Source organism: Odontomachus brunneus, unplaced genomic scaffold (assembly GCF_010583005.1).
Source record: "Odontomachus brunneus isolate Ranch 3 - 2012 unplaced genomic scaffold, Obru_v1 Obru_scaffold_029, whole genome shotgun sequence".
Classification (NCBI taxonomy): domain Eukaryota; kingdom Metazoa; phylum Arthropoda; class Insecta; order Hymenoptera; family Formicidae; genus Odontomachus; species Odontomachus brunneus.
Window position 1 is genome coordinate 428003 of NW_022639479.1, and position 22481 is coordinate 450483.

The 22481-nt window shown below is 40.7% G+C and overlaps 1 protein-coding gene across 19 annotated transcripts in view; it reads left to right on the plus strand.

Moving 5' to 3' along the window:
- Positions 1-22481, plus strand: part of LOC116843010 (nephrin) — a 36531-nt gene that overhangs the window by 11759 nt on the left and 2291 nt on the right. For 4 of the 19 annotated variants that reach the window (XM_032812956.1, XM_032812957.1, XM_032812965.1 and 1 more), the window contains exons 2-14: positions 1321-2524; positions 3767-4349; positions 7453-7585; positions 9018-9226; positions 9735-9845; positions 11229-11432; positions 13424-13572; positions 14155-14305; positions 15007-15137; positions 16010-16169; positions 17156-17452; positions 18922-19242; positions 21269-21559. In XM_032812956.1, coding sequence (XP_032668847.1) covers positions 4178-4349; positions 7453-7585; positions 9018-9226; positions 9735-9845; positions 11229-11432; positions 13424-13572; positions 14155-14305; positions 15007-15137; positions 16010-16169; positions 17156-17452; positions 18922-19242; positions 21269-21559 — 2329 coding nt within the window. In that variant the 5' untranslated portion in view covers positions 1321-2524; positions 3767-4177. Of the gene's footprint in view, positions 1-18; positions 2525-3766; positions 4350-7452; positions 7586-9017; positions 9227-9734; positions 9846-11228; positions 11433-13423; positions 13573-14154; positions 14306-15006; positions 15138-16009; positions 16170-17155; positions 17453-18921; positions 19243-21268; positions 21560-22481 lie in introns of those variants that run through there. The other 15 variants (XM_032812962.1, XM_032812968.1, XM_032812970.1 and 12 more) reach the window with 10 other exon arrangements.

The window sequence follows — 22481 nt, forward strand, 5'->3', positions numbered from 1 at the left end:
CCCCCCCCCCCTCTCTCTATCTCTTTCTGCTGTGCAGTCGGCCGACCGATCTGTCATCGCCATTGTCGAATCACCTAACGGGGTGGCCTCTTCGACGCTGCTCGCGGGCTTTCAGAATCCCAGAAGGACGATAATCCCCCGTGGAGGAGGAAAGGCGGTGGTGCGCTTTCTCGTCGGTACGAAGAACGCGTTGCGCCATTTCAGGTGTGTGCCGCGAGTGTATATTTGCCGCGGCTTCTCTTTCTCTCTCTCTCTCTCTCTCTCCCTTTCTCCCTGCCGCCCCCTTTCTCTCTTTCTCTCTCTCTCTGTCTCTTTCTCCGTCTCTCTCTGTCTCTCTCTGTCTCTCTCTCCTTTTCTCTCTCTCTTTCTCTCTAACTATCTATCTATCTATCTATCTCTGGTGCTTCGGCGTGCCACGAGGCGCATCGGCGATTCGTGGCGATTTTCGCGATTCACGAGAAAGTGTTCGGAGGGAGATCGAACGAGAGAGCGAGCGTCCCGAGTGATTGATGAACGCGGGTAATTAAGAAACATTAAGGAAAGCCGCCGGGGGAGGTACCTCGAGGTCCTCGTACTCGTATTCGGAGAGCGTGTTTCCCTCCCCGTTCCACCCTCCTGCGAGAGGATCCTCCTCGCCGGAGGACGTCACCGCGGGGGTGAAGAGAGGCGACGCGGTGGGAAGAGGCCGTCTACCCTCTGGGTAAGAGAGGAAGGAGAAAGATAAAGAGAGCGAGAGAGAGGGAGACTGAGGGACGGAGGGAGAGGCAGCGGGAGGCCTTTAGGGGTGGAAAATCGTTGGAGAATACCGTCGCGGTGAAATCACTCCTCTCGAACGCTCGCGAGACGATCAGACCGCGAAGCATCCCCGCCGGGGTGTCTGCCTGCCTGCCTGCCTGCCTGTCTTTGGCTGCCTGCCTGCCTGCCTGATCGTCCCTTCACCCTCTCGCCGGTGAGGTGGAAGTGGAAGTGGCGGTCTGATCTCACGGAATGACAATAAGACTCCCCTTTGATTAATCGAGAGAGCGAGAGAGCGAGGATTAACACTGTCGCCTGAGGCGACGAGTTGTTTGGCAAGTGCCAGAAGTTCGGCTTTGTTTATAGAACTGACTGAATGCAAATCCGGCAGAGTGTGTAAACGTAAATAATTAGACGCAATTATAACGACCCGCGAGTCGTTTTAGAACGACAACTCGGTTACAGCCATCGCGTCGCAAATCGTTGTTCGAAATTCTTTACTTATTAAAGCGAATGAGGTCGTGATAAAGCTTATGATAAAAAAGGAAAAAGAAAAATTACGAAGGAAAATCGTGAAGGAAATAGGTTTCAGGACACACAATCGGCTATTGAAAAAAAGGAAGAGTGGATTACGAGAGGAATCAAACCGATGCAAATTCTGATCTGAGGACTGTTGATTGTCGTTGCAACTTGAGGAATAAGCTATAACCCGTTCGTTCAAGTCGTCCTTGTTGCCTTCGCATATATTGACACAACTTTCTCGACACGGTAGTGCGAGAAGGAGCACAAGAACTGGCGGAAAAGGAGGAGGAGGACGACGACGAGTGCGCGACAATAACGCGAATGAATTCGGGAGGAGACCGGATAAGTAGAGTGGATCGAAATTAGAATCGTGTGCAGTCAGTGGAAAATGGTCGGCGCTTGATCAGACAGGACCGGTCTCTTCCTTCGCCTGAGCTGCACTACTTAAAATGCACTTTATCTCACGCCATAAAATCCATCTCCGTGAAATTCCGTATCGCCGTAGCACCGCCCGGAGGGGAGCGTTCGACGAGTGCATTACTGTCGGCGGAACGACAATAACGTCAGCGCGCTAACGACATCGAAAATAATTTGTCATAATCGATCATATCAGAGTCCACGGGAATTATCGACAGTATCGCGACGCTGTGCGCGCCGGATGTTTTCGAATGTCCATCTTTATTTGAGCCGCCGCCGCACACACGTCCATTTGTGACGCGCGACAGTGAATAATACGAAATCCCGCGCGATTTTTTCTATCCCCCTGTCCCCCGACCCGCCCCCTCGCGATCATCCCCTTTCCCCGTCTCCAAGAGAAAGAGAAGAGCGACAGGCGGCGAGCTATAATCGACAACGACAATCGGCAGATAACGAATTGCGGTGAGGGTGAGAATCGTGGAAATTGGCGAATTGCGAGGCGAGTGAAGACCCCGCGGTGACACGCGAGCAAAAACTGAAATAGAAAAGAAGAAACGATCGACGGGGACGTAGATACGTAATCGTAGAATAATTAATGTAGCGAGAAAACAACGAGCACATGACGCAACGACATAAATGGAGAACGGTATAACACTCTTGGAGGGAAGTAATCGAAGACTATCAGACTGCGACCACATGATAGAAAAGCGATCAAGTATCCGCTGTCACACTTGATACTGCGGCATATTCGAAATCAACGATACATTGCAGCGAGGGAAAAGATTGAGAAGAGGATAAATACAGCGACAGCAATAAGCACCGCGACGTAAAGCTCAGAAGCACTTCATCGGTGAGGAAAGTTCGCACCACATAAATCTTTTTTCGCTCGGATATTCCTGTCTCTCTCTTAAATGCTTCGATCGTATCACATTTTTCCGAGAATTTTTAATAGGATTCAAGTAAATCTGAATGTTTTATTGCTGCTCGATTGATAAGAGAGCTGAATCGTTTAACGATATTCTTTAATCTTTTATTCAATATATCACCTAGCTGTCCGTTGTGAATTCGCGCCGATGTCACAATAACAATACAAGAAGAAAAAAATGAGTCGGTTGATTAAGAAAATCTGTAGCTCGCGCAATGAAATCAAGTGTTGTATTTAAGCGGATTCGTACAGCAAATAAATTATATGTGACAGCACAATGGTCAACCTGCTGACGGAATAGCTGATTATTGCAACATATTTTGATTTAAGTTTATAAAAAAAATTGATTAATTTTATCAAAAAAATCATATTTACTCAACAGACAATGAAGAAATATTCTCATTCATTTTAAGAAGTGATTCAATTTATAGAACAATTTTCTCTCACTATGAACATTAATTTCTATTACTATGAGTATCGTTGCTTCGCGCATTGTTAACTTCTATTGCTAGAGCAATTAATCATTAGCTATAATAAAATTTATCCAATTTCGCTGTGCGCTGATAAAATTTTGAAACAGCAGTGTAAGAATTAGTTATCTCGATAAATATTTTTTGAAGAACATTATAAGTTATATTTTTCATTGGTTTTAATAGAGAATTGTTTTTACTGTATCCACAAATCATCGTGCTGTAAATATTAAACTTCATGAAGTGCAACTATTAATCTCACATAGCTGAAATTTAATTACTGTAAATTCTCTCAAATTTCTTAAGGTAAAATCCCATACAAAAGTAAAAATTTATTCGCAGCAATAATGAAAATATCGTCCCTCGAAATCATAAGACGTTTAACACAGTCTGATTTCTTTATTTATAGTGAGTGAATATTTTAATCCATCAAAGTAAATTTATCCCATTAGAAGACGGAGTATATCAGACGGACTCTTCAATTTCAAATGAAAATATCTACTTGACGATTCAAAGGGGAGAGTTCACTAAAATACATGAATGAAAAATTACTCGAATTCGAGTGATTTGGCTGTCACTCTTCTTTTTGATTGGGATATCACTCGAAGAAGTTGAGAAAGGAAGACAGAGAGAGAGAAAGGAAAAGAGAGAGACAGAAACACAGTAAACTGATTGTCCGTATGACGCATGTCTACAGATTTGCTGAACTAGCGAGGTCTTTAGGTGTAACACAACAAATCTTTTTTTCTTTCTTTTTCGTGTCGTGACACGCGCGAAACAAAAACAAAGCCGAGCGTCCCTTCGCGCTGACGTAACGTTGCGGGCAGCAACAGTAGGCGCGAGTGAAAACAACGAGTATTCATCAGACAGGTGGCTATCTGTGCGCTTCACGAGCGGACGTTCAAGCACGAAGGATCCGCGTTCGAATCGGTGAGCGTATCCTGCGTCTCTGCTTCTACCTGCCTGTCTGCCTGTCCTGCGACCAGCTGAGAATCGCGAGGCGGGCCATCACGCACCTCACGGCGTTCAGGACGAGCCATAAGACGACAACGGGCTCCCCTCGGCGTGGAATGACAATAAGGGGGCGCCGCACCGACGGGGTGGTATTATGCGGGGTACGGATTTGAGCGTACCGAAGTGCCCGGCGAAGGTGTCGCCCTTCGGAATGGCACTCGGGACACTGGCCGAGATAGCGGTGAGACTCGTGATCGGCGGCTACATATTCGCCGTGGTCGTCTACGTGAACGCCAGCGACAACTGGGATAAGGACGACGACATAGGTACGCGAATACGAGGACGACTACGACGCGCGCGCCAGCGCCCGAACACAATCAGGATTAATCGCTCGCCCGCTTCCTGATTCAGCCGAATGTACAGGGTGTTCCGGGACCGTGTTCGGTCCATTTGACTGCGAATTCATCGCGGTTCAATTCGCGAGTTCGGTTTTCCTCTCTGGCGCGCGCGAAGTACTTTCCGAATTCCTCTCCCCGATATCTCGAATCGCCTATTACGACTGAAATCATCTTAAATTGTCTTTAATTGAGTTCCCGTTGATAGAATATACTTGAGATCAGCCGGCATAAATGTTCCCTTTACTTTACACGTTTCCGCAACATTTAATTCGTTCGAGGCGAATTCTTTCTACATTTTCGGTCGTAAATTATTGGAAAATTGTGTCTGAATATTCTAACGGGATGTCCTAGGGATATATATATATATATATATATATATATATATTATATATATATATATATATATATATATATATATACATATGTTAGAATACGTCGTATTTTCGACGGTAAAAAATATGTTGTGAAATAAATATACATACGTGAATATGTATTTCCGCGCGAATGCATTTTATTTCGATTTCCGGTGAAAGAGGAGGTGGAAAATAACAAGTACGTTAAATAATAAACAATTTGGCGAAATCGACGGCAGATTTTCCACGAGAGATGTGCGAATAGCGCGTCGAGCTTAGAGACTCGCCGCATCTTTCTAGATTATAGTTGCTAACGCACAATGTTAACAGAGAAAGAGAAATTTGCTTAAGCAGAGTTACAAAGGATTCAGCCTTAATCTATCCCCGGTGGACTCATTTGCTGTGCACACTTAGCGCCGTTCGGCGAAAAAACTGGTCCCTACTTTTACTCTACGGCTTTTATACGGCGCGGAATGCATATGTATTTCATAAATATATATTGAAAAGCGGAAAACTGACAAAGTCGTGAAATTGGAAACTGTTAGGATCGATATCTACGAAGTTATCGCATTTTTAAAATGAAAGTAGGTCAAAATGGTCCCGTACGGAACATCGAGGCTTGGACGCCCTTAAAACGTTATAAAATAGCAAATAAGTTTTCACTAACGCGCGCGCGCGCACACACACACATACACACACATGCATAGAGGCCCGGCCGAAAGTGTGTCCAGGGCTTTTACAACTTTTGAATTTATAATCGCGCCACTTACGGCTACTTAAAAATTTCCGGTTATATATTTCCAACTTTTATTCGTAGTTATATCCTGTTATCTGGCTCCCTTGAACTATCCTGCTCGCAATTACCCGCATAGAGTATATAGCATACGCTGTGTTTTTGAATTTCTCGTTTCCCTCTGAATGTTCATTTGTACCTCTAAAATTTTTCCATATAAAAAATGACATCATCAAAGCGAATCAAAGCGAACGAATAATCTCACCACAGTCGCGCTAATATGAAGTTAAAAATCAAAAAGACAGAAATAGAAGTGAGTTTAAAGCGCCGCTCTCGAGTTCCGTTCAACCTCTGCTTTAACTCTTCGAAGAACAGAATTTTCTTAAAAAAAGAAAAAAAAAGAGAAAAGGACCTTATTCGCGTCACGAAAATACCTTGTAGCGCGCATGTTACATTTCGCGTCACAAACAAATGTAAAAACGATATCCTGCCGGAAGAGTTTGTATTCGTGTATACGGACGGGCGTCATTCGATTGATGAAAATTGCGGCGTATCGAGGAAACTCCGGGCAAAATCAGACGCGGACTTCTTGCGATACCGGAAATCGCTCAGAGCGTGAAACTTGTTCAAAGAAACGTTACGCGGGCATAATTATATTCCGTGCCCGCCAGGCAGAAATTCTCCATTATACGCGAAAATGAACTTCATTAGTAATATTTTTCAAGCAGCTTTCCTGTCCCGTTTATATTCGTAAGAAGCGAAACTGCTTTCTCTTCTTCTATCGCGAGACAAGACGCTCGCTTTCTCCCTCTTTTACCCCCTTTTCTCCCTCTCCGTCAAAACACTGAGTGTGACGAAATTGGAGCGACGTCTTTGAAAATATCTACGTATTTTCGATGTGAATTTACTTCGAGAAATCGCTGAAACGTCGCCCGACTGCACTCCAGAATTTCCACCGGTTACGTTATTGTGTAGCGAAACTTAAGAATATGCCGAATAATTTCACGAGCAGATTCAATCTCGATGATTTCAACCGTTGAATCGAATGTCTCGAGTAATCTCGCTTGCAATATACTACCTGCCAATCCAGTAAAACACTTTTTGGATTCTCTCATAATATCGAAACTAACGCTACGACTCGGCTAATTGTCAATCACAGAATCAATAATGGAGGAAGCATTGAAACTATTATATTTAAATGTTAAAGTTTCTTTTGTAGTACAGTGTTGTCAAATATGTAGTATAATCCTTTTGCACTTTTGTGCGCGGTTATTAAAACTATGAATTTGAGAATTTCTTCACGTCACCTCGTGTTACTATTTCTTATGTTTTAAGGAAACGAAGAAAACGAGAAATATTATAAACAAAATTATTCCAAGCATTCGCAGTTGACAAGATTTAGTCTCGAAAAAATTATATGACAGTCGCATTGTTGCACACGGGAAGTTCCAAAGAAACCGTTAAAATCGAAGAAATTGGAAAAGTTTCGACTGCTCCGCGAACCACGACTCTTTAACCCTTTGAAAAGAAGCTACAATTTTCCAAAAAAGGACAAAGAAGAAAGGAAGAAGTCGTACAAAAATGCCCGTGAACGCTAGCCACTGTTCATTGCGAGCACCGAGAATCCGTTCTTAAGAACAGGATTGCTGTCGACAAAGAAAAACCTTGTGAGAAAAAAGAACGATCGCCTCTCCAATAGAGCGGTTTCTCTCGACTTCGTGGAAACCTACCCGAAAGCTGCACGTGTCATCGACGACACGATGAATAAACGCAATTCGAAGTTACTAATTGGAACCAATAGGTCTCTCATTTCTCCGCGTGTCTCGCGAAATTCTCGAAATACGACTTCGTTGCATTTTATGTTTAAAACAATGAGACACGTTAACGTTCCCAGCGACCGTCGTATCATTCAATCGTGTTAATCACGGTCTTTTGATCCCTCCAGTGTCCACGTCTAAAGTCAGCGCCGTACTTGGTCGTACCGCCACTTTGCCTTGCGACATCGAGCCGTCCACGCGAGAAGATCGCGTCTACATGGTGCTTTGGTTCCGCGATTACGCGATGAAGCCCATTTACAGGTGAGCGAACTCGCACTGATAACACTAGTGCCGTCGAAGAAAAGCCAAGAGTTACTTCTGAGAAAAATATGAGAATTGAGAACGATGAAGATAACATACGTGTGCATCGGTTTAAGGAGAAATCAATATTAACGGGAATTATCTTTCCTGAGTTGTATCTGTTCTGGGAGTAAAAATAAATCTCATTTTTCTTCTTTGTTAATTTATTTTCGCACAGTACACATATTTTATCGTGTATCCTAATTATAGGTAATTTCATCTAATTTTCATTCATCGTTATTAATTATTAATAATGACTCGTGTTTCTCCAGCAAGGCTTCTCAACACACTGCGCAATAAATATTTCCTACCTTCGCCGCGAATTACTTATAACTAGAGAAAAAATATATAAAAATTGATAAGAAAATATTCACAACTCGCTTTTTCATCTTTTTTACACGGCATTATTTACTTTCGTAATATTCAACGATGTTTTATTATTCCTTTATTATTTTGCTATAACAAAATTGATTTCCGTGCTCGAAGGGAATTTTTTTCTGAAATTGCAGATTGCTAATATCCGCAAACTGAAAAAATATATATTATATTGACTTGTTTGGCCACAATATGCTCACATTGTTAGGGATATTTGAAGAGATAGTGAGGGAAACTATATCTTTCTGTATATACAATTAGGTTTTACACCGTATAGTTGAAAAATATATCCGAATAAATCTGTAATTAATATTGTTGTATAAATTTCGGTTTCAATATCTCCAAATTGTGCAATACAGTAACTTACATTATTCAACAAAAATTCTTTCTGTGACCGCTATCTTCAAAATTAAATGATTATCAGCGAAATACCGTCTCTCCTAAAATATTTAATACATGGGACGACATATGAAGATTATTATAAATTACCACAAATTTATTATAAAAAATTCATCAGACAGAAAATTATTTTTGTTAGAGGAAAGTTGCCGAAATATCTCATTAATGATTTTTCAATATTTATAGCGCGCGTAAAATAAAATATAACCTGATAGTTTTTTATTTATACTTTTTATTATTCATTTATTCCTCAATTTCATTGTCAGATATGTCACATTTATATTTAATAATAATATTCAGAGTTCAATAATATTCAATATATTATATATGCAATAATATTATTAAATTAATAATAATAAAGAAATTAAAACGAGATACAATTTAGAGAGTAATTCGGTAATTTCGGTAATTTTCCCCTATATATTACATATATTTGAAATAACATATATCACTTATTACATACATGTGTATGTGTGTGTGTGTGTGTGTGTGTGTGTGAGAGAGAGAGAGAGAGACATCTATAATGTATTTTAAATATAATAATCTTTACATTATGATATCTACGAATTATACACGACGACGTGTATAATTCGCAAAATTGCGTGTGCGCAAATTTCAGCTTCGACGTGCGGGGACGGGCTTTCAACAAGGCCCTGAACTGGTCGGACAGCACCGCGGTGGGGCCCAGGGCGTACTTTGTCACCGTGACGAAGCCGGCCGCCCTCTCGTTGGAGGCGGTTCAGCTGGACGACGAGGGTATCTACAGATGCCGGGTGGACTTCAAGAATTCCCCAACGAAAAACTTCCAAGTGAATCTCACGGTGATAGGTACGAGCTTCATTATCGTAACGACCGGCACTCGCGATTCTACTGTGGTATATTAGCTCGATATGATTGAACGCGCTTCGTGAGATAAAACGCTTCGGAGATCGTTTAGCGCGGTCGTATAACTGCGGAAGAAAAGAGAGAACAATCGGGATTACCGTTAGCAGGCGCGGGAGATCTTTTTTCCCGTTCCGATGCGAGAAGTTAAACTTCTCGTCGGAACGATCTCACTCCGTCGCCGGCGGTTTCGCTAATTGAAGGGGTCCGTCGACGGTGGTGGGCCGGGGGGCGGCAAACGACGTCGGTGTAACCCACTTTTCCCCGGGAACTCGGGGTCGAATTAATCGAAATTTCATTTTCGTGAGAGAGTTTAAAATTAATTTTCTCGAGTCCTTAAAAAGACGGCACGAACGAACAAACGAGCGAACGGACCGGCGGGCGTTCGCTGTTGCGCTTGATTAATCGTCCGTCAATTATGGAAAGCGAACTCCGTTCGCGGGATTGTTTGCAGTACCGCCGCACCAGCTGCTCATTTATGATCATTCCGGGGTGGAGCTGGAGAACATCGTCGGGCCGTTCGAGGTCGGCAAGGAGTTCGGCCTGTCCTGCGAAGTGCGGGGAGGTAAGTCCCTTTGAAAGACACTTTGATTCGTAAGGGAGATTGCGATAGGCGCCCAAATTTTTTAGAATTTTGCTGTTACGCTGAGGAAAAGAATACTTGAACATTTATTTTTGGGATGTAAAGTTTATTCACACTGAAGTAACTATTTCGCAAAAATCAACTTTGTCGAACGAATTTTCAAATATTTTTCCACAGTAGAATTGTTCGGACCCACTCAGTTTCACTCAATCAAATCAATTCAGACGATTGTCTTCGACTGTGCCTCGATTTATTCATCGTTACATTTGCCATCGCTTTTGCGGTTTCCCCATCATACATATGCTTCGTATTTCTTAACAGACGAAACGATGAATTGATAAATAATAAGCCAACTAACATAACGCCAAATTAGGCAAGCGTTTATTGAATAACAGTGCATTCGATTCGTCGCGTCACGCGGTGAAAAAGAGCATTACTGTTTAGTTAATTAATTTGGAACGGCGCGCGAAGCGCTCAGAGAGAAAGAGAGTGTATACTTGGAAAATTGTCGGGTTAGAATTAAAGTTACCTTTGTTTCTTCATCATTCTTTCTCGAATTACCCGCGAGACCTGCTAATTACCTAGCCAAAAAATAAATAAATAAGAAATATCTTAATAACGTGTCTCTCCCAGCTACGTAAATTTCCCAAGGAGCTCTTGGTCTCATTGAGGCGCGCACGCATGTGAGTTTACCAGCGGAGATAATTCTTCTCCTTGTAATACTTCTTCGTAATTCTTTTCCTCTTCCCGGATTCGTATGTTAATAACAGACGTCGGAAATGAAATACGGTATTTCGAGGCGAAATAAATTTCCTGCGACACACTTTAAGAGCAGCAATGTATTCACCGACGTAATCCTCGTCACGCGTTTCCATTTATAATATTTTATCCGTTAATCCCTTCGCCTCCTCCCCACCACTCCCCCCCACATCTCTCTCTCTTTCGGAGAGGAATCAGGTTTCTCATTAACATGTTTAGTCAGATACGAATCTCAGCGAGTGACAAATTACCCGTCGAGCTTCGCGTTACACGTGTAAACGCGCCAGAGAGATCGCGTGAATGAACAAATAAAAAGAGAGAGAAAGAGAGGGCGAATAAAGGGGGAGAGAGGAGGGGGGGAGGGATAGGACAGAAGAAGGAAAAAGCGAGAGGAAGGTAGTGCGGTATCGTTCGGAATTAAATACGAGCTTCCCTAAGTGGCCGGGAATTACGCGGGCGCGCTCGATTGGAGACACCCGGTATTAAGCGTAATTATGGTCCCGGTGATTTGTCTGCTGTCACGCGAGCGATCGAGCGGTGGAGTTAATTAGCCGCGTATAATTTCCGTGCTTTCCGTGCTCGCGCGAACGTCTCTCGCGCGCGAAGGGAAACCAACGCCGGTGGTGAGCTGGCTGGTGAACGGCAAGGAAGTGGACGGCAGGCTCGAGGAGTTCGGCCAGAACATCGTCGTCAGCAAATTGACCGTGCCGCAGCTGCGAAGGGAGCACCGCAACACCACGTACAAATGCCGGGCGGCCAACACGCATCTAATACCACCGCTAGAGAAGACGGTGATCCTCGACGTTTATCGTGAGTACCTTTCCCCTCGAGTCGTCCGCGCCGAGGCGAATTTTCGCGGACGCAGAAACGACCTTCGATCCGCTTCTCGTCCCTTGGCTGGACGACCTACGGCGTTTCGACCATTCGATATCTTGATGTGCGCAAAAAAAAAGAGGGAGAGGAAGAATTTGTGCAAACTCTCCCTCTCTTTCCCCTTTTAGAGATGTTTCTTTGGTGAAAAATTTAGAAGGGTTTAGGTACTTATAATTTTACTTTAGCAAAAGGGACGTTTCTTTCCAAGTTACAAATTGACGAACTAATGCGTGCAAAGTTTGTCGAGGTTTTTGTCAAAGCCAAGGTTAGAGAGACTTTATTCGACGAGTATATAGTGCTTTTTCTTTTGTAGTATCAGATATATTTGTCAAATGTGGCACTTATTTGTCATAATATCGCTCGTATAATTTCTAAGCAGCATGAATTTTTAAGCTGTATTTTTAATTAAGCTTTGCAGAGTTAATCAAAGTTTGTTGCGCAACATACTAATAATTCACAATGCAACTATAAAAGCGTGGAGAATGAATGTTCTTTATGTATTTTATAACAATGCATTTTTGCGTATTATCGACTTAATGAATTATTGGTCGAGTGTTAAACGTGATTTAAAGCTCTGATTTCTATCGCAAGCAATTATTGCAACTAACCGCGAAAGTTAAATTTGACTACCTCACACGGAAAAAATAATCCCTGTTACATTTGCGACGTCTTCGACATATCTCGAAGGTATATTTTCAATAAAGATAACTTGCACAGTCCTCGAAGCCAATATCGATTCGAAATGTTATTACTGAATATTACGCTCATAGGTATTTTAAATATATCACAAATATTTTAAATAACGATTTATGATTCGTACGATAATATTCATAGAAAGATCGTTACGAAAACGGTGAGTTAAGAAAGATTGATTTGATAATATTATTGAAGAAATTTCTGTTCTAAATATAACATAAAATATAGAAATGTTCCAGTTATCTGAAATAGAAACCAATTTTCAAATATTTATTACACTGATTGAATAATATTTATATATCTACGATACGTCTACGATATATATCGTAGATATATTTAAAATACCTATGAGCGAAATATATTGGGTTGAATAAAAAAGTAATTTCCGTTTCTTCTTTTTGTTTTATTTTCGTATGAGATATTTTGCAACGTAGTCAGTTTAATACGTATTCGTCGTTGTGAGTCATGACTCGTGTTCTCGACTAATAAGTAGCTTATAAACTTTCTGTGGACGTTTACGTTTGGAGGAAAAAGAACTTGCTATTTTCATCGGGATTATCTATGATTCGACCCAGTATTCTTCAAATAACATATCCGACCAAATATTTAAATCGTTCCATATACTTTTTGTCTTATTTAAGATTACTGGGTTTTCTATATAATATAGTTCTTACCTACTACTTTACTATTTACTATTTCTCTTGTCTGGAATCGATCTTTACACTTAAGTTATTTTGATCGTCTCCTAATTATTCATCGTCTTCTTTGAAATATTCAGATATGTTGGCCTGGAAATAACTATTCGCAAAAAAAAGTCTCAGTTCGTGCAACTGAATATAAACCAACTGAAAATTAGATGATCAGAAGCGATATTTCTGTTATAAAAATTAATATTTCTATTGTCGCAACCGAAAATATTCATTCAGCGATCTTAGAATTCGGTTGAGATAACTGAGAACAATTGACTATATAGAAGCCTCATAAAGGAATTTTTCTGTCCCTATAGCCGAGTTTTCGTCTGATCCCTGAGCAACCGAAAATTCAGTTGTATCAACGGAATTGTTTTTTCCGCGTAAACGACAAATATAATTAAATCGTAGTATGATATATTACACATGACGATGTGGAACTGAACTTCCACGTGGTAGTTTTGTTGAAAACAATTTATAATTAGATCTAATGATATATGCAAAAAGAGTCAATCGCACAAACGATACTTCGATCGATTCTAGTGAAACCGCTCAACGTAAAGATACTGTCGAAACTAACGGTTCTGGAGACGAATAAGGACTACTCGATCACCTGCGAGACGACAGGATCGCATCCTCGCGCTCGCATCATCTGGCTCGAAGGCAACAACGATACGTTTCCTAGTGGCAAGGTTAATAACGACGCTTTTAAATATAATGCGGGATAATTCGTCTTAGATGACGCAACGATTTTTCCCTAAAACTGTATTTTCCGTAAAAACATTTTGAATAAAAGTTAGTTTCAGGAGATTCCAAGGGGGTTATAAGATTATGATCTTACCTTAATCTTGAACTGCTCCATTAAGATCACGTTAAAATCACTTTGTGTAGAATTTTATAGAATTAAACTTTTTATAGAATTAAATAGATAGAATTGTGAGCAATAATATTTTTTGTAGAATTAAGTAGAATAATATGTTCCTTTTTGTACAAAATGTCGATTCTGCTCGTTGTTCCGTATATAAGTGTCGAAATGAAATTATTGACAAATGGACACTTACCGAGATATTTCAGGTTTTATATTCTTGGAACCAAGCAACTTTAATTTGGGATATATTTCAGGGAACTCTTGGTCCAAGAGGAAATCGGGGCGTCATTTAAAACAAATCATCCTGTATACGTGATAATCGCGACGCGGCTTATACGCGCGCGTGCATGTGTGATTTTTCGATCGGCCCGAATTGTCGTAACTTTCGAATTTCGAATGCATTTAGGTAATGGAGAGCGGTAACGCCTCGGTGGTTCTCAGCACGCTGGTATTCTCACCCGTCCCGGACGATCACGGCAAGATGCTGAAGTGCCGAGGCGAAAATCCCGCCTTGAAGGACGCGTTCCTGGATGACACTTTTAAACTGAACGTCGTGTGTAAGTATTTTCTCTTTTTGCGGAAGGAAGTCGCGAGATTATCGCGACAAATAAATTGTCACCCGATTGACAAGCTTATGACGAATTGAATAAACTTTTATTTCGTGGAATCGACGATAATATATCTCCGGCGATATATCCTTCTCATAGGTAATAATTTTAATAATTATAATAACGTTTTATTAGTTTACACGATTTAATAACGCGATATATCATTGATGCGCTTTTATTTAAAGCCGTACGTTTTATCGAAACGCTTGTGCCGTCTATCGAGTAACGGAAAAGTCCAAATATACGGGGTGCATATTTAAATACGACAAAAGTTAACAGAAAGTGGAAAGTATATGTCGATTACATAATTGATCCCGCGGTGCATGTCTGTGCATCTGTTGATCATCGTGTGTTACCAACTAATTGTATAAATTGGAGTCGGTTGTATAAATAGTTTAGAAACTGAACACACACATACAAACAGACGGCAGCCAAAATCCGAGACAAGAGGTTATTGTTGTTCTCGAGAAGAATTGGAAACAATATAAATTGATCGCGTAGACAGGCGCATTATTTAGCAGCGTCTCTTTCTCACATACTATCTCTTGCGCTTTTAATGTTTTATGTCCGCTTTTTCGGGACTTACTATGGTCCCGACCATTATGGTCACAGCGCGTGTAATATTAAAGCGTCGAAAAAATTCTCTTCAGTCCCACCTAAAGTGCAGCTGCATCTGGGCAGCACCTTGAACGCGGAGAACATAAAGGAGGGCGACGACGTGTACTTCGAGTGCAAAGTCCGGGCCAATCCGGAGCATCACAAAATCACCTGGCGACACAACGTAAGTCACGGTCATCGATCACGCGGTCCTTGGCCTCTAATGTCGAACTCGCAAAAAGTTTCTCGTTCCGCTTCGAAATTTCTCGAGTCGCTCGGAAACGCGCGTCCTCGATTCGAAGGCCACCGGTTTATCCTTTCCGTCCGATAGAGACCTTCTCTATCTATGCATGAGATTTTTGGACGAAAAAGCAAAGAACACACTTCAGAAGCGGGCGGAATATCGTCGATGTATTCCGAATTTTTGCAGAGAAGTCTCCGCGAGGAATTCCCGTCAGGGAACGACAGGGAGAGAGTTCGGAACAGATTCGCAAGCACTTCGGAATTTTGGTGTTGGAACTTTTCAGACAACCCTTCGATTCTTGCTACTAACTATGCAAAGAGACCACCTTCCTCTGTTTCCTTTTTTTCTTTTAGGCCGATAAAGATCCTGCGCGGAAGAAAATATTTCAATTCGCGTAACTGAACGGGGACCAGACGAAGAATTCGCTGACGAGAAACAACATATCTCTCACTATATAACCGAAAACATTCGTCCGAACATTCAGCTGCGTTAAAACTCGATTGAGGCAGCAACTGGCTGAGTAGAAATCTTCTACTCCAGGATTTTTTCTGTTCTCACAACCGAATTTTCCATCTGATTCCTAGATAACGGACAATTCAGTTACACTAACGGAGTTGTATGCTTCCGTGTATTTTTTCCATAATAACTGAAATACGAATATATTGCGCGACGTAATTAATCTGGTCCGGTCTCCTCGGTAAAGTCTCACGCGAGTTCGATTCGCCAGCTGCTTTCGATAAGACCGGATGTAGGACATCGCCACTTTGAAAGCAGCCGCCGTAATTAAACCGTTAATGATCTACCAATGACAGGGCGCGGTGCTCACGCAAAACTATTCAGCCGGCATCATCATGAGCACCCAGAGTCTGGTGCTGCAAAGTATAGGCCGCGACAACGCGGGCAATTACACGTGTCTGGCCAGCAACGATCGCGGGGAAACGACGAGTCCGATCGTGACTTTGAGGGTGCAATGTAAGTAGACACGAAGGGAGCCTATCGCGTGATTACAGGCAAGAATCGACAACGGCACGTTTAAATTCGCGATACCCGACGACGACGACGACGACGAAAAAGCGCGACATTTGCGTTTCGCTCGCGGATCAATGAAATGCGAAATTCGGCGAGCCGAGGTAAGATCTTCTCTCGCGTCGGCAATCGAACTTCGGAATCATAGCGGTTTTAATCCCTTATAAGAACTCGGAAGAGGGGAACGTGTAATTTCGGCGAGCGAATGCTCGGCGATTAATTGGATTTTAAATTAAGGTCACGTTAGCGCGGACAAGGGCGCGGGAAAAATCAGCGCGCGAAAAGAGAGAGACGCGTGTATTCGTGGAATTACGACTCATCGTGTATTCGTCACGAACGATTAAATATTTATACACACCGCGTGCGTGCGTGCGAGATTTAGGAATATAAATATTGATGTTGCAAATTAATGATAATATCTAAAATGAAAGTAAATTGTTGATACGTTTTCAAATTATCGCGATGAAATTGATATTGTTGCGGAAACGTTGACCTCTGACTTTTCCGGCTGGTTGGAAGTTATCCCCGGCATATCGTCCCGTACGTTCCTCCGGCACGTAAACTCCAAAATACTCGTTACACAATATGCCAACTGTGCTTAATTGCGTTCGGGAGCGAAATATCTCGGACGTTGGGATATGAAGGGGGGATTACATTTTAGAAGCTAATTTATTTTCAACCCCTGTATCTGGCCCCTACGGCGAGCGCGTAATTCTCCTGATTAAGGGTGAATAAAATGACGTTTAAACTTGGTATAATCCCGCTCCCAAAGTTTCACCGATCGATAGCGGAAACAAGATCGCCCCTTTCGTATTCGCGCCGCGCTCTCATCGTTTCAACGTCGATGACGAGGCACGCGCATCGTACATGTATGTGTGAACTGTTCGTTTTTTTCTCTCCTTTCTTTCCCGTTACACACACCAACGCGATAGTCGCACCGGTTTGCAAGATGAAGGAAGTGACGATCATTGGAGCTTCCCTGGAAGAATCCGTGAAAGTGCGCTGCGAGGTGGACGCCGATCCAAGCGAGGTCGACTTCGTCTGGGAGTTCAACAACAGCGGCGAGAACTTCGAGGTTGCGCCGGCCAAGTTCGACGGCAACAACGGCACGATGAGCGAGCTCGTCTACACTCCGGAATCCGAGAGGGATTACGGCGCTTTGACCTGCTGGGGTAGAAACGCGATAGGGAAGCAAGAGGCACCTTGCATCTATCAGGTCATTCCGGCAGGTAATGATATCTCAAATAATTCTTTCAGCAATTATTATTGTTTGAGACGTTTGTCAAAAATCTTTCTTCAACATGCAATGAGAAGAAATGTCTTCGCATAGTTGATATTTTATGATATCGATGATAATTGACAACTCTTTTTAGCTAATTGCGAAAAGAATTATGAGAAAAATATCTGTGTGTGTGAATTTTACAAATTTGTTTAATTGTAACACGCAATTTTGTCCATCAAATTATTTTTGATTTTGATTTGCTGAATCGATCAGTCTTCTATTTCGTGTAATTTAATGTTTTATTTAAGTACACACAAAAAAATGACTTAGCAATATTAGCTAAACCGCAGTAGCTAATTCAAACGTAGTCAAAAGGCTAATCGTTTAGCTGTCAAGAATTGGCTATGACAGCTAAAATGTATTCGCTATAAAACACAAATATATTACAAATATATTAGATAACGTTAAAAATAGCTAAGAAAACGGCAGTTATTCCTACATTTCTTATCGTATGCATATATTAAAGAAGTTAAGTTTGTAGCACAGTTACAATCATTTGTCATAGTCATTTCACAGTCAAATCACAGTTGTTACGGTCATTTATTTCTAGCAGCTAATATTTTCCGCTGTAGTGTCTAAGTTTAAACAACGAGTAAATTTAGCTTTAATAGTCGATATTAGCTGTTCCTATTTCAGTGACACATGTTATCTGCCACAGCTATTTTTTAGCTCTGGAAGCTAGTTTTTTGCGTGTAGGGTTATTGATAGACTTAGTGTTAAATAACTAATAAAGTCATATGGATCCAGTTGTAACGAATATCGAATAATTCGGGTAGGTATTTTTAAATATGAATAAAGAGACGGATATGCCATGCACACATTAAAATGGACATAAGTCGAATAATGAATTACATTTGCAGAACTCTAGGCGAACTGGATTTCTACTTTTAGAAACTCTTCGTCCTAGGTCGGATATATTTGTGTTCGCGGAGACTGAAAATATTTAAATGTTACCGTGTGCATTACGTGTCGTATCGTGTCTTGCGTCAAATTTCGTGCGCAAGTTTTTACCCGTTCAATTTGCACGTACACACATACGCTCACACTTGTCCTATCTCGCTCTGTATCGAAAAGTCCAAAATAATCCGCACTACATGCAATTCCAGCGCCTGCCACCGTCCCATCATGTCTACCTCGAATTGTCACAGAGCTGTTTTCTATCTCTTTACATTTGAGCGCAATTCAAATAAAATGAAAAAAATTTTCTTCTTTGTTCCATTTCTCGACGTACATTTTTCTACTTCCTCTTTTTCACGTCGCGCTTGTTACAGTAGAAAATATAGTATTTATCGCAGGTGGCACACTCGTTCTGAAAGAATCGTCTTCCAATGAAAACTTTTTAATTTTTCTAACGACGTGCAAGCGCGTTCGCGCGCGTGAAGAGACTTTCTCGTGACAAGAACGTATCCTGTGCAGTGAAACCGAATCCACTGAACAACTGCACCATCAAGGTCTCGTTGAATCAGAGTGCGGAGATCTTGGAGGTGGAGTGCGTGCCCGGCTACGACGGCGGTCTTCACCAGGAATTTCGGCTGGAGGCTTACGAGGTGTTGACTGATAACCTTCGGGTGAACGCGTCCAGCGTGTCGGCTGATCTACCGATCTTCCGGATCGCTGTGGCGGATCTACTGCCAGCCACGCATTTCTACCTGGTGACGTACGCTGTGAACGCGAAGGGCCGCAGCGAAGTGTCGCTATTGGAGGACATAATGCTACGGGACTCGGAGAAGCACACTGGTAATTAAATTAATCAACTATTTCTCATTCTAATTGTGTCGAGTCTTGAATTAATTCCAATAGTAAATTTTAAATTTCTTTTTTCTCCGAGATTCATACTATACTAAGTTAGAAATGTTTATGAAAGAACGTCCAGAGGATTCTAATTGATCCTTTTTCTAATTGAATCGAATAACTTCAACGACGTGTGAATTTTATATTATTTTCCTCCGTCTTTTTTTGTGCAAAGCCATATTTAGAAATGTTTGTTAGAAAACATTAAGTCAGTGCTGATCGCTCTCCACTCAAATCAGATCGAGTCACGCATAACTTTAATAAAGTGAATATTTTCATTGTTTCGTTTCCTTCGTGAAACACGAATCGTTATTAATAATAGAATGCATATTATATTAACCTCCACACACACACATTGTAAGATATTCTCGTTATAATGTGATCAAATATAAACACTATATTGAAATAAGCTCTATTAAAAATAAATGCTTTATATTGAAAATAAATTTTTAAATGAGAAGAACAAAAAATAAATTTTAAGAAAACATAAATTATACATATATAACGAAAAATTTTTAAGCAATGTCAAAATTAAATTAAATTTCTATTATATCTGGTTTTTTTCTCCTTTTTTACGTAGATATATATTTGCGATGATATAAAATCGATGTAATTCTCCCGCTATTTATGTAACAGTATATAGTAGGATAAAATGATAATGGTACAGGAAAAAAAGTGTATTAATACTATGAGGAACTTTGTGCATTTCTCTAAAAATACATGCTGCGGAGCGTTACTCTTCGCAAAATATTTACCATCTTGAAATGTTTTCCTTAACAATTTCTTCTTAAAAATTTCCAATAACCCGTTGATTAGGTCTCGAGAACCGAAACATGAAATGTATCTTTATATTCTTTGTAAAAAATAACATAAATTGATCAAAATTAGCAGTCTGTTGTGAAGACCTAAAACGGATTGATAGAGAAATGAATTTATCTTCTCTAATTGAATGTACAATCTTCGAGATTAACGGATGATTTAAGATCTATTTATTTCGGGGATATTAGTTCCTTTTAATAATTCCCAACAAAATGAAGAAAAAGAGATATATTTAATTCACACGAAGAAAAAGATATATATTTAATTTATATAATAAATTAATTTCGTCATTAATTTTATCTATTATATGTTAACACCTTCGTCAAATGCGTTTGTGTTATTTTCCTTCGTATATTCATTAATTCACAGTGAAAAATTAATCGCAACGCAATTCATGAGGAAAAAATTATATTCATTTGTAACGATGATATCGCGTGTTTTCCAATCTGAGTATCATATTTAATATCAGGTAAACATTTATAACTTATGGATAGCCGTAAGTGAAATCTATATAATTAATAAATAAAAAATAGAAAAGTATATATTTATTTCACAAAAATAATTCATCTTGAGTTATCAAATATTTTATTTAATTTAGTAGAAATGAAATGGGGTCATTCACGTTACAGCTAAGAACGTCAATAAATTTAACACGTTCGCTACCATCGCGTCGCACATACGTGCGATAAATTCTCGCAGTTAATTTCTTTATTTTATATATAAGAGCAATAATATGCGTTGTATTTCGAACAGAAGCGATATTCCTCTCAAAGCATAACGCGGCTAAGCGCGGTCGGGCGACTGTTTGCGAAATTTACGACAAAAAATCATGACAAAAAATCGGGATTAAGATTGCTTAATTTTTATAAAAGCACACGATATTTAACAATCTATCTATATTGATTTATAATTGAAAACTGAAGTATTAAAATTTATTATTAACGTGCAAGACATACATATGAAAAATTTATAAATTATTTCGAAGATTAGAATTTTAAAGCGTGCAAATGGATCATACTGCCATGGACAATCTCAAAGGCTCATCCCGTTCGTTAAACTTTCCCGACCCAATATCCGAACATGATCATCACACAAGTAAAATCGCATGTCTGCCATCGCAGTGCGACATTTATATGCGACGTTTCGCTTTCAGACACTGGTGTCAGTATGTTGCCGCTGATTCTGCTACTGATCGGCTGCCTGATCGCCTTCGGGGTGACGGTGCTTTCGGTGATGTTGATGATGTATCGACGTCGCGGCACCACGTCACCGGTGCACATCGAGCCGTACATGAAGCAGCCGATAATCACCCCGCCAGACTCACGGAACAACTCGATGCTGGACGTGACTCACGGCGACCACACGTACTTCGTCGAGTACACGCTGAAACAGGTCACCGATTACGCGCTCAATAATCAGCCGGATATCATACAGTCGCCGCAAGGTAATACCGTAGCGTAACAACGAAATAACGTGATCACTTTTGTCGCCGCGACCCGATCTGACCCAGCCAGGTTTCAACGTTTGCGGCAGATTAGGGGAGACCGCAGGTGGATTCGCAAACTTTTCAAAATTTCGCTGTTGGGATTTTTCGGGCGATCGAAATTGTCGTGATTGACAGTACAGAAATGACAGCGGCAACCGTTTTTTTTTTTTCATGTTTCTACGTCAGGAACGATTCTCTGTTACTGTAAAATATATATTTCACTGTAATAATCGAAATATGAACTTGCTACATCGTAGGGAATCTTCACTGGTATCAACCAATCCGTCCATGTATTCGATTTCAATCATTTTATTCATTACTTTTATTCTGTAACCTGTTATGCAAAAAAAACTTCATTTTAACTGATATAACACGTTACTTATTCGCTCACGGTGGAGAATATTAACACACGGAGAAAACTGATTGCTACATCCACATATACCATGGTTAGAGAAAAACTTGTAATTTCAAATTACAGATGTGGCATTAAAAGTTGCTGTTGTTACGTGTCTGTCTATACAGTTGCCATAACCATAGTCCTTGAGATACATGATGTTCAGTAGTATATCCTCATATAGTTGCCTCAACCGACGGAATATTGTTATCTCTCTGTTGTGGTCTACAGAACAAATACTATGGTTGAAAAATCCGTAGGGTTTAAGAAAGAAGAAAGGACTGAGCCGTGAAAAGCGATTAGCAGTGAATTCGCGGGTTCGATCAATGTGTAGTTTTACATTCAGCCGAGAATGAGAAACGTACGACGCTAATCAGTTTCTATCGATCGCTAATCGCCCATTAAACGCTCCGTGTAGCTGAAATCAATCGCGATCAATCGCGTTTTTAACGATTGGCTAGTAACGATGGATTACGCAGTGTCGAA